Source organism: Pseudorasbora parva, chromosome 6 (assembly GCF_024679245.1).
Source record: "Pseudorasbora parva isolate DD20220531a chromosome 6, ASM2467924v1, whole genome shotgun sequence".
NCBI lineage: Eukaryota > Metazoa > Chordata > Actinopteri > Cypriniformes > Gobionidae > Pseudorasbora > Pseudorasbora parva.
This window is the reverse complement of record NC_090177.1, coordinates 12,230,278-12,243,063: the sequence shown is the minus strand read 5'-3', so window position 1 is coordinate 12,243,063 and position 12,786 is coordinate 12,230,278. Positions and strand designations below refer to the sequence as shown.

General features: G+C 37.6%; 1 protein-coding gene and 1 long non-coding RNA gene across 4 annotated transcripts in view; one reads left to right on the top strand and one right to left on the bottom strand.

The window, feature by feature from the left end:
* The window catches only part of LOC137078399 (uncharacterized), an 89,067-nt gene extending 83,474 nt beyond the window's left edge, over positions 1–5,593 (top strand). The window contains exon 3 of the long non-coding RNA XR_010905299.1: positions 4,508–5,593. This is a non-coding gene — a long non-coding RNA (uncharacterized lncRNA). The remainder of the gene's footprint in view (positions 1–4,507) is intronic.
* The window catches only part of LOC137078398 (teashirt homolog 2), a 190,783-nt gene that overhangs the window by 50,401 nt on the left and 127,596 nt on the right, over positions 1–12,786 (bottom strand). Inside the window, exon 1 of one of the 3 annotated variants that reach the window (XM_067445639.1) lies at positions 10,777–11,269. The exons of 1 other annotated variant lie outside the window; for it this stretch is intronic. In XM_067445639.1, the coding sequence (XP_067301740.1) occupies positions 10,777–10,816 (40 nt within the window). In that variant the 5' untranslated portion in view covers positions 10,817–11,269. Of the gene's footprint in view, positions 1–4,275; positions 4,530–10,776; positions 11,270–12,786 lie in introns of those variants that run through there. One more of the 3 variants, XM_067445638.1, reaches the window with a different exon arrangement.

Sequence of the window (12,786 nt, the reverse complement as noted above, 5' to 3'; positions counted from 1 at the left end):
CGGAGCTGTTCACATCCTCAGACTCACATTTATGAGTCAATGCTGAAATGAATCTGCAGCAGCAAGATGCTTATGTTTATTATTATTATAATGTTATACTTTGAGACATGAGGTAATCTAATGCTGTCTCTCGTGAGGCTTTGCAGACTCTGCTCTAGCTGTGTGTGTTCATGTGTTTTGTAGGAGGCGTGGCTTTGGAGACGCTCTCTGAAGGGATGGCGGGATCTTATGCTTTCAAAGCTAGCTTGCTATTGCTAGACTCTCTAAAATTACTTTTGAACATGATCAAAAGTTGTGTCTATTATATTATTTAATGGACTTATGCTAATATAAACTAACAATGCTCAGTGCCTATAGTAACTAAGGTTAACAAAGGTCATTAAATACTTTAACAAATGCATTGCTCATTGTTATTTTATGCATTATGTAACATTTATTAATAGAACCTTATTATAAAGTTTTTCGAGCTTGACAGACATGGTTGATAGGAACCGTCATTCTGTGGAAGATTTGCCCAAAATTATCCTTTTGTGTTCTGTTGAAAAAGAAAAAAACTGATTTAGAGTAACGGTCAAACGTTTGGAAACTACCTTTTTTTAAAGAAGTCTCTTCTGCTCACCAAGGCTGCATTTATTTAATTAAAAATATAGTACAAACTGCAATATTGAGAAATATTACTACAATTTAAAATACTTATTTTCTATTTTAATACATTTTTAAATATAATTTATTCATGTGATGAATTGTTCAGTCTTCAGTGTCACATGATCCTTCAGAAATCATTCTAATATGATGATTTGCTGCTCAAGAAACATTTCTGATTATTATCCATGTTGAAAACCGTTTTTGCAGCTTAGACATTATTCCAATTTTTAGAGTGAACCGTTCCATAAATTGTAAAAAGGTGTGGACTCCAGCAGAGAAGTTGATGTTAATAATGGTGATTAGCATGTCTGTGGAGAGTGAAAGAACTGTGAGCCTCAGCAAGTTTCTAATCACATGAAGTTCAACTCTTTCTATTTGACTTGAAGTCTTGTAAAATAAGATAAAAGGAGCTCCATCACACTCATTCCTCTCACCCTCACCAAAATGATCGAGGCTTTCACAAAGTTGGAAAATGTTTCAAGAGGGTACGGCAATTAATAGGAGAAATTACATTTGCTAGGATCTTTAGCAGAGAGAGTTCTTCACAGCGGAGTGTAATGCTGCATAATTTCACTGGTTTGCTCACATTTATTTTCTTTTTCTAAATTGCAATATTAGTCATACACTCATTACAGGGGCCATCAGTTCTTGGCAAATTCCTATTGCCGTTCATTTCCAGCAGAGACGATGCGGGATGTGTATTTTTTCAGGCTTGTGTCGAGTACTGAATCTTTTGTCATTGTGTCACTGAATCGTTTGTCATTAATCTAACTGACAAGGCCTGTGCGAATACACACATACCTGTTCGTTTGCTCCGAAGAAATATAGATGACATATAATTGTAATGCAATCGTTGGATATGCAGTGATTTATCATTCACCATCTGTATAATTTTGTTCCAAATTAAAATATATGCAATTATAATAGTAAATATAATTATAAATCCAAATAACTATTAAAATACATACAAAGGAGGACTGGATGAGCAAATATTTAGCAAAAATATCAATACATGTACAGTATATGTCAGATAAATGCTGTTCTTTTGAATTCTATATTCATCAAGTTTTCAACACTGATAATGATAATAAAAATGTTTCTTGAGAAGCATATTAGAATGATTTCTGAAGGATCATGTGATTGAGGACTAATGAGACTAACTAAGAGTAATGACGCTGGAAAGGTAGCTCTGCATCACAGGAATAAATAATATTTTAAAATCCATTCACATAGAAAACAGTTATTAAATTAAAATGACATTTCACAATATTACTGTTTTTATTGCATTTTTAATCAAATAAATGCAGCCTTGGTGAGCATAAAAACGCATTTTAAAAACATACAAATTCCACCGACCCGAACTTTTTAAAGCGGCCTGATATTTCATCAGCCATTAAAAATAACAATCACACATTGCTGTATTGTTAAATCCTGTACCCGCACAATGCCTCTAATCATTAATATGTTCATCCAGTTCTCTTAATCAAGTTGTAAGTACAACTGAATTATTCTATATCCTGCAAGGACACCTAAGCTGTCAGTGCTGTTTAATGAGTTTCAATTAAGCTGTTAGTTTCAGCAGAACGGCGCAGCGCGGCTCGTGCGGGCGTCTACTCAGAGCTCTGCAAGGACACAAACAAGACATTTTATTATGGCAGACTTGCTCCATCAAAACCACTCGGTGTCTTTGCGATTCCAATCAGAGCGCTAAAATATGCTGACGGCGTGAAAGTATGAAATTAATTGTAATTTGTTAGACGCAAATCCTGTGCAAAATAGTCATACATCCAGTACGTGAGATCTGCATCAAAGCTGCGGCCTATTGGTGTTGTTTAACAGTCTTAAAACATCTGCAGCAACTGTTTGGTGAAAAAGGTGCACTGTGTCGGTTAGGAGCCTCATCCTTCTGTGATTATAAAAGCCCTACACAAGCATCTACTGCTTGGAGAAATTCACTTAACTGTTGGTATTTGTTATGTTCACTAAAGAGCACAAATATGTAAATGATTCACTCTAAAATGTACTCTAAAACATGCAAAAATATGCAAACGATCTACTCTAAAATGGTCCTCTAACATAAGTATGAATAACAATTGTGTTTGCATATGGTATCACGCTCACGCTCTCCTGATCTTTGTCTACTTTGTGAACTTCCTGACTCGTACACGCAGTCATTGCGGGCGCTCTGCAGGCTGCGCTCCTGGTGACCTCTAGGTGGAAAATGGACTGAAAGGCCAGCCAGGACTCGGGAATATCGAGTTGATTCATCAAATTAGTTCCCGTGTAATTGCACGGCATGACGTGCAATGAAACTTGTCAGCTATAAAGCTGTCGGGGAGCCATCAGCGGCCATGTTAAATGAAGACACAAAAAAAGGCCTGAGGTTTATGACTTGATGTTTGGACACCCGCCAGTGAAGCAGCGAGGAAACGGCCGCCTTTAAGATTTTAAACGTTTGCACTCTTATCTGTGCAAGTATTGAGGCTATCCATTTATTGCATGCATTAATCAATGTGATTTCCACAGATGCTTTAATTAAATATTCCTTTAAAATGCCTCTTAGACAAGGCTAAGGTTTGATAATAATGCGGAATTAAAATTTGATATAGTGCCTGTAAAAATACGATGACACACAGTTGGTAAACATGAAAAATTCATGCAATTAGAGGTAATTTAGCAAGACTGATATTTGTGGTTATACAATTATATCTAGAGAAAAACTACACGCATTTAAATTTTAGGATATGTTAAGCACATCATATTTTCCTGTATACCCTCTGGTCTGACGCTAAACCTGATCTTGTGAAAGTCTGCCTTTCTAATTGGTATGGATTGTGCCATTAACAAAATATTGTCATAGCTCCTGCCCCATAGACTGTAGCAGGCCAGGGTTAATTTGCATAATAAATCTTAATTGAGACTCATTAAGCACTTGATTGGAAGCAAATCAGGTACACCGTGGACAATTTTTAGATTAATGAAGTTTCCGTCTTTTTTTAAGGTCCAGTTTTTCTGCCATCTTCTCTTGAACTGTAAGTAGGCGAGAGAAAGGAGGATTCTCAGAGGAACGAGAGCAACAAGAGGTGGAGTTACAGACACGTCTCACGAGAAAAAAAACCTAATCAAACATGGTTACACAGGCTTGGTACACACATCAACAACTGACTGCACATGAACCGAGTGTGTTTGTGCGTTATATTATCTGTAGCTATTTTCAAGAAGGAAATTATACAGGGAATCAAAAATATCTTTATAATTCTTATAATTATAAATTATTATATTATTATTTTAAATAAATGTACATTTTATATATATATATATATATATATATATATATATATAAAATAGAGGGATTTTTGAGAGTTATTTATATATATTTCTTAAGTTATTTTCATCTAAAATATCAGTTTTATATATATATATATATATATATATATATATATATATATATAAAATATATAGCTTTTAAAAAGTTATTAGAAATGTGTGTATAATAAAATTTCCATATTATATATTTGTATATACATATATTTCTAATAATAACTTTTTAAAAACCCTCTATTATAAAGTGCTGTGATCCACAATGGATATAATTCACTAAAAATCAGCGAAACAGCAGCTAACCAACACCTCTGTGTTTATCAGCCACGCGAGTATGGTCAATATTCTCAAAGCGTCTAATAAACGGCACATCTGATATATCTGTCTGGAACATCCGTGATGTTTATGTGGCTCTGCAGACACAAAACAAAGAGAAAACATGAGTATCTTTCTTGTGTAGTGGGTACACCATGTCTGTCTGGTGCCCTTGTGATCATAACATCTTCAAAAACAGAATAAAGCTTTGTGTTCATATCAACAGGATCCTATCGCGGAGGAGAGGGGTAAATATGACAGCGAGATGTGAAACCCAATCCAGAGCCGCAGTTCTCGCCTGGACGCAGCACCCTGTCTGAAATCCATCTGGACATGGTAATATGAGCCCACACTGATTGTTTTGAACAACTTTGGAAGCATATGGCCTGCCGCGACCAGCCGACAATTACTGAAGTAAGTCCCCGAGTCCATTCGCGATCTGCGTTGCCGCAATGACAGTAAGAACTGCTTTCCAGTTTTTACAGTAAGAACTGCTTTCCGAAAGAGTCAGGTGTGCTTGGCATCCCAGGCGATTATTTTAACTGCCGTGGCACACTGCGACACCATCAAAATTCCTGCCGGTAATCAAATACCGAGCACACAAAAGGCGTTTTGTGTTGTCGTTAGGCCTTTTCCCCCTGTCTGACTTTCACTCGAGAAATTGACACAGATCAACTCTCCCTCTCTTCCTTTACCTCCTCGACCTCAATCTCCCAGACATGCTATCGGCACAGACCGGGTACAAAATGCCATTTTGTAATTTCTTTTATACTCTGATGTCTGGCAGGAGTAATGAGGTTTAGCCCGAGAGCAATAAAGTCCCTCCATAACCTCATCATTGTTGTGTTTAATGAAGAAAAAAGCAATAGAAATAGCTTTTTGCGGAGATGATCACGTAAAAACATTATCCTCCTCGATTGTCCCGCTGGCGTATCAAATTGTGTCATTTGCCTGGAAACTGGTGCAGGTCTCTGAGGGAAGGCAAGGTGAACGCGCGGTTGTGGCAGCGGGGGTACGAGGCGACGTGGTGCTCGGGTCCAATCAGGATGCAGGCTTTTTCCCCTCTTCTGAGGAGCGCAGGGGAGCGGAGTAGAGCGTCAAGCGCTCCAGGGCACAGGAGGCTTCTCCTCTCTCACCTAGACGCAGCACCGCCCTGTCTGACTCCAGGAGCAAAGCCTCACAAAGTGATACCGCCAGCTCCACCTGCCACCGCAAGGGCATGCTGGCGGAAATATCATGACATCACCGCCACGGAGACGGGATAATCGTTGCTGTGGTTTAACTGTTACAGTCATATAAACAAATACTGGAGTATTAGTATGATAGGGGATACAAAGAGATGGCAAATACAAGAAAGACAGCTACATATTACCGGCGTGGCCTCGAACATTCCTTCCCAGTTAATGATATTATTTAACACACATATGTTACAGGCTATGATAAGCTTCATTTATGGTATATCATTTTTATTTGTATGGTGTAGGTTAGTATACAAAAAGTGTAATTCACAAAAAATCCAGTAAAAATAAAAGTCATTGTTAAAACGGCTCAAAGTTCTGGAAAAACTCCTACAGCATTTTTTGCAGATTAAAAAAAAGTATATTTTTTTATATATATATATATATATATATATATATATATATATATATATATATATATATATATATATATATATATATATATATATATATATATATATGTTTAAATTGACAGAAAAATAATGGGCCTCTTACACCCATTATTAAACATGCTTGAACAAGCTTGAATAAAAATCGAACAATGTGATTATCATGATAATAAGAGCAAGCCTTTTGCATCAGATTCAAGCAGAACCTGGACAATGAAAATGTGCTGCACCGTCTCTACCTGGACACCACTATGAACAACTGCCTCGATCCACCAGTGTTTCCAGATCAAACCACTTAAGAAGCAAATTCCCAGAAGCCCCTGTCACTCACTTATTGGCACTGCAACACTTAATGCCTTTGTCTGTACTACAATTTATCTTGTTAACAACAAATTAGGCCAACAGTTTGAAGCACGGACTATTCAAAAACTGATTAGAAACATAATCCAGTAAGAAATATCATTGGAAAGCTCATTGCAGTGCGGCCTGGGAATGTCGATTATAGTGACTAGTATTTGTTCTGAAAGGGGTGTTAAAGAGTGATTTAGAAACCATCGTTTTTTTTTCACAAACCAAATATTGTTGCCATGTAGATTCAAAATGCTTGATTCATACAGTAAAAATCTAGTTATCAATAATCAAGGTATGCTTATTGCACTAGTATTACTGCATCATTTTCTTTGGCCACACTTTATATTAGGTGGCCTTAAGTACTATGTACTTACATCAAAAAATAAGTACAATGTACTTACTGTGTTCATATTATATTGCAAAACACTTTTGCTGATATTAACGTGGGATACGGGTAGAGTTAGGGACGGGTGTGGTGGGATGGGTCAGTTTAAGGGTTAGGTGTAAGGGAAGTGCCAACTGTGTAATTACAAATGTAACTACAGACGTAATTACATGCAGGTATTTTTAAAATGTAAGTACAATGCAAAAACATGTATGTACACAATAAGTGCATTGTATCAAATGATTAATTACAATGTTAGTACATAGTAGTTAAGGCCACCTAATATAAAGCTGGTCCTTTTCTTTTATGTGCACTAATAAATATGCATATTAAAAACGAACCCCTTCTTTAAATGCTTATGGCTGATTTTTGAGTAATGCAAACAAATAAACAAACCACAGTAAGACTGAATCAAAGAATCAATTCACTGAACCGATTCGAATCAAACTATCAACTCAATGCTACTGATGTTTAAATCGGACTCTACTAAATCAACATTAAAACAACGCTCACATAATCAAAACAACAATCTAACCACACAACCTTCAGGAAGGCCAAATAAAAGAACATTAAATCATCACCATATTCATCATGCTATAGTAGATCTCCAGCAAAATAATCACAAATACATTAATATTCAATATCCACTGAATATTCAATAATACTTAGTTATAATATTCAATATAATCACCATGAATAATCTGTCTATCCATTTATCCATCCATTTATCTATTGATCAATCTAACTGGGATAGAGTTTGTTAGCTGTCAGTTTGTTAGAAAACCAAAATTGTATAATCTTAAACATTCTGATTTTGAACACTGTAAATCCATCCGACCTTCCAGTGACCGCTAACTAGTCACACCACAAATATTAATTGTGCAAGCCCGCAGGGATGCGTCTTTACTCTAAATGACCACATTTCCACTGCAAAAAAAATGATAACCATGCCTGCCGCCACATAACGAAATGAACGCCATTTTATACCCAGAACCCTGAAGATCTTAAAAAGACTGTACGATAAATGGAAAAGGGGGGCGGAGTAAAAAAAAAAAAAAAAAAAATCTCATTCCTTGCATCTTCTCTGGTCTTATTTTAATACCTCTCCCTCTCCTTGTTCACCCCTCCACACATCATTAAACATATTATTATAACATGACTGTCAGCTTGCGTCTCTCTCGCCGCTCCATTCTTGCTCTGCCAGGTAATCAATTTGTCGTCACTCTCTGTAACCCCAGTAAAGTCATCAAGGGAAATGAGTTACAGCTGCAAAAAGCCTTCAAGAATATAGGTGGGGGTTTGAGGGGTGGGGGGTCAGGAGGAAAGGGTGGGGGGAATGACAACACGGGGCCTGGAATATTCTGCCGTTGATAGCACATCCCAGGTCTCGAAGATGAAATATTAATGCACAATTTGTTTATCTGCGGGCCCACATCTCTCCTGCGCCGAGCTGTTAATTTTCTATCTGCGCAGACAACAGATCAGTCAGTCATGAACTCTTCATAGCCATTACCGGGAGACATTTTGATTAAGTATTCCTAATGTAGTGGATAGGAAAGAATGAAAACACTCTGCCTGCCAACTTTTGATTGACCATTAAGCCACTGATGAATGTGCCTGTCAAAGAGGAGACAATTACCTCAACAATGAAGAAACTCTTCTGGAAGGCTTATTTCTCCATAGGGCTGACACATTTACCAGATTACAGGCGAGCAGGCCCAGAGCGTGTAAAGGGATCGCTTAGGAATCTTCGCAAAAGTTCACCCAATAATTGCGCCGCCTTTGTTAGAGGGAAGGGGCTTTTAGGGGGAACGACGAGTGTGTGTGTGTGTGTGTGTGTGCCGAGGGAAAGTGACAGACAAAGTAGAAACGAGGAAGAAGGGACTTAGCGTCTTCAGGAGGTTTTAAGATCCGCCATTGCTGGCAGAGTGTGATGACCATCTGTGGGGTTTGTCTACTGTTATTATAAAGAGTGATCATCCTTCCACCTCACAAAGCGTCCCGAGCATCTGGCGGCAATGTACGCAAAAACAATAACCTGCTGTACGCGCTTTCAAAAGCAAACTTCCGCTTCTTACAGTGTTGTGAATGTAGAAAATGCTGCAACTAATGGGCTTTATTTAGGTTAAAGACAATCAAATGAAAAATTTGTGCTTTAACCTGTGGCGTACGGGCTGCCCTTAAATTAAATCTATTTCTTTCAAATTTGGCCCCCAAAAAATGTATCAGATCAATTTGATTAGATTTAATTAAATGTATTATTATTAATAAACTATTACTCGTTAAACTACTCGCAGAATGCCACCCCAAAATTAAATGCATTAAAAGTCTAAAATTGTATGGGTAAAACAATTAAAGTAGCCCAGGAAAAAAAAAAATCCTTTAAATGTTTAAGGGAGCATTATCAAACTTATATTTTTAAGTCGTTTAATAATCTGAACAGCCACCACCTGAGGTCATGGGAAGGCTAACAAAGAACCGGTGATAAATGAATCTATTAGAAATTAATCTATCAATAAATCCAATGTGACATGAGATCAATCATATGACAAGTGGAAGCCCAAGGGGGAAAGAAAGAAGTGAAAAGTGTTTCAGTAAATAGCCAGCCAGTTTTAAAGAACATTATGGCTGTGTTTCAAAACCTAGCGAATTGTGTACCTTTATATCATTGATCATTGTTCCTGTTTACTGTTGTGAAGCTGCTTTGAAACAATCTGTTTGTATAAAGCACCATATATATATAAAACTGACTTTTGAACACCACAGGCACTTTATGAACATTATTCAAAATGATGCACACACATGCTACCTAGGTAGAGAGCTCACAAGGATTTGACACACAGCCTATGAAAGAAAGTGTATTGTCAACACTGCTACAAGAAAGCAAAACGAAAGAGCATTCACTGTTTAGCTTCTTGATTACTCTTAGCTTCATTGTGAATATTATTCAAAATGATGCCCTCATGCTGTCTCTTAGGTAGTTAGTTCATAGGTTTCGAGAAACATGTACTAACAACATTGGTATACAATTAACACGTTAAAAGCACAATAGCAGGTTAACCTCATCATGTTACTGAAACATAAATAAACGATGTACTTTAAACGGCTTTATTCTTGTGTGTTTCGCGCTCTATAGGAAGCATCCGCGCGCGCGCGCGCGTGTGTGTGTGTGTGTGTGTGTGTGTGTGTGTGTGTGCGCGCGCGCGTGCCTGCACTCCGTTTGTGTGTGTCCGTTTGTCTATGAGATATCATGGGTTCATAGGAAGTTCAACCAATATTCGGATCCAAAACAGCACATCTCTTCAAAATCACTCTGCATTTCCCCTCAGTGTATTTACAATCACTCTTCGGTTCCCAACAAAATCTGCCTAAAGTTTGGACTTTTTAAACTTCAATGACCAAAACAGCTACTTAACGTGTAAATAACTAGTTTGAAATGAAAATAAAGTTCGTTTTACTTCATTGTGTGAACAGCAGCAGTAAATTAACATTATAAATAGGCCAAGAAGTGAGCCTTGCTTAACTAATTCACTTCGATTATAGCTATAACGTTACGCATATGCAAACATGAAAAATAGGCTAACGTTACTTGAATAACGAAACGGCACATAGGCCTATAATACTTGTTTTCAGAGAAAATATAAAGTTAACTTGTATATACACATATATATTTTTAATATTTACATATTTTTGTAAGGCAAAATAGTGATCGAGACCAACGCAACGTTACAGGGGTTACACAAGGTTCACTACTCGGTCCGTTTATAATGCTAAAAAACGTTACGATATTCAAACCGCTCATTTGATGAAGCAAAGCGAACGCTGTTTACATTATAAACGAGCGTGTTTGCGTTCATTTAAACGTGAAATAGTTCGTTGTCGATTTCAAAGTTTAAAAACTTTCGGCGGATTTTAGCCGGGGAACCGAAGCGTATATTCCCTTGCGGTGCATCAAAGCATCATTCTCTGATATATTAACCATCCTCTTTCTAGGAGACAGCGCTATCGCTTCCATCATACCGTTTCACAAGATAGGTTCATTCAGATACATGTTCGTACGCTCGTGAGCTCGTGAATAGCCATATTCATGTCGGGATAAATGTGAAATGATAGGTGTCAAGTTGAATCTTACCCGCAGCCCGTTTGGGTGCTTGCTGTTTCCTCCTTGGCATGTTCAACTCTCTTTAGTTCACGTACAGTGAAATTGAGCCCAGGTGAAATTCAGTATAAGCGCTCTGATATAGTCCATACACACGCAATAGCGACTCTCTAATGCACTTCAGTTCCGTACAATCCAGTTTTTCAGAAACGCTGTCCAGAAATCAGGTGTCTCTATTTTAATGTACCTCTCCTTCCTAGATAGACAGATCTATGGCGGATTGTTTTGCTTTGCTTTGCTTTTCTTTCCGTCTCTTCTTCTTCTTCTTCTTTTCTTTTTGTTTCCAGAGCCAAAGGGACGAACGCTGTCATTCGCTTAGACTCCCGGTCTCGTATGAAACGTAGTAGGAAAAGGGCAGGAAAAATAGTGTATATCACACACACACGGCGATGCCAGCAGCAAACATCGATCCATAGAACAAACTGAACATTAAAAACTCCTCCTCCTCCTCTGGACTTGATGATGGCAGCGAGACATTTGTTACACTAGATAACCACGAGTTTATTAAAGAGACAGGGGCCGGAGAAAACATGAGACAGCCCACAAGACCAGCCTCACACTGTCGCTCTCGAGTTTACAGAGATGCTGTGAACTAATGAATGCTTCAGTGGAATGACACGGTGCATATGAATAACATGCATGCAATATGTAATTATTTTTAGTAGCTGCCAGAAATGAGATATAATTGCCATTGCTGTGGTAATTACTTGCATTAACACGTATATGTGAATGCAGACTCTGTATTGCTTAAAAAGGCAGGAGACAAAAAACGTACACGTTATACCTGGAGAGAAGTCGTGTGAGAATAAAGGGAAACGCATTCGTATACATGTTACAGTGCAAACTGTACAAATATTCATTTATTTAGCCTATTATATTTATGCTTTTTATTTTAAGAAACAGTATGCATCGCAGTGCTTAGGTTACCCATAACATGCCACAGTAATTGAATTAATTACAATAGCAATGACAATAATTATGCCTAATTTCTAGCAGCTACCGAACATAATTACATATTGCATACATGTTGTTCATTAATTATCAGAACGTATACACTACAACCTAAACGTAACAAACGTTTGTTTTCGCTCAACTTATTTAATGCTTGAATTCTTCTTAATGCCTTTATAAACAACTCTGGAAACTGTACCTACTGTACACAACGTTATACCCACGGTAGACTAATTGATTACAACAACAATAGCCTAATGTTTAATTTCTAGCAGCTACTAAAATAATATTCAAGTATTTTGCACAATTAATTTTACAGCATGTTATGAAAGCTTTTATACATACAACTGTAACTATCTGCAGCGTCAGCACTTTGACAAGATCTATCTATCTATCTGTCTGTCTGTCCGTCCGTCTCTGTCTGTGTGTCTGTCTGTCTGCCTCTGTCTGTTTGTCTCTGTGTCTGTCTGTCTGCCTCTGTCTGTGTGTCTGTCTGTCTGCCTCTGTCTGTGTGTCTGTCTGTCTGCCTCTGTCTGTTTGTCTCTGTGTCTGTCTGTCTGCCTCTGTCTGTTTGTCTCTGTGTCTGTCTGTCTGCCTCTGTCTGTGTGTCTCTGTGTCTGTCTGTCTGTCTCTGTGTCTGTCTCTGTGTCTGTCTGTCTGTCTGTCTGTCTCTGTGTCTGTTTGCCTCTGTCTGTGTGTCTCTGTGTCTGTCTGTCTCTCTCTGTCTGTGTGTCTGTCTCTGTCTGTGTGTCTGTCTGTCTGTCTGAATATTATCTAAGTAGCTGCTAGAAATTAAACATTATTGTTGTTGTAATCGATTAGTCTACCGCGGGTATAACTGTTGTGTACAGTAGGTACAGTTTCCAGAGATGTTTATAAAGGCATTGAGAAGAATTCAAGTTTTGGGTGAAAACAGAAATATTTGTTACGTTTATGTTGTAGTGTATGCAATATGTGATTACATGCAGTAGCTGCAAGAAATTAGGCATAATTATTGTCATTGCTATTTGCTATTGTAATTAATTCAATTAC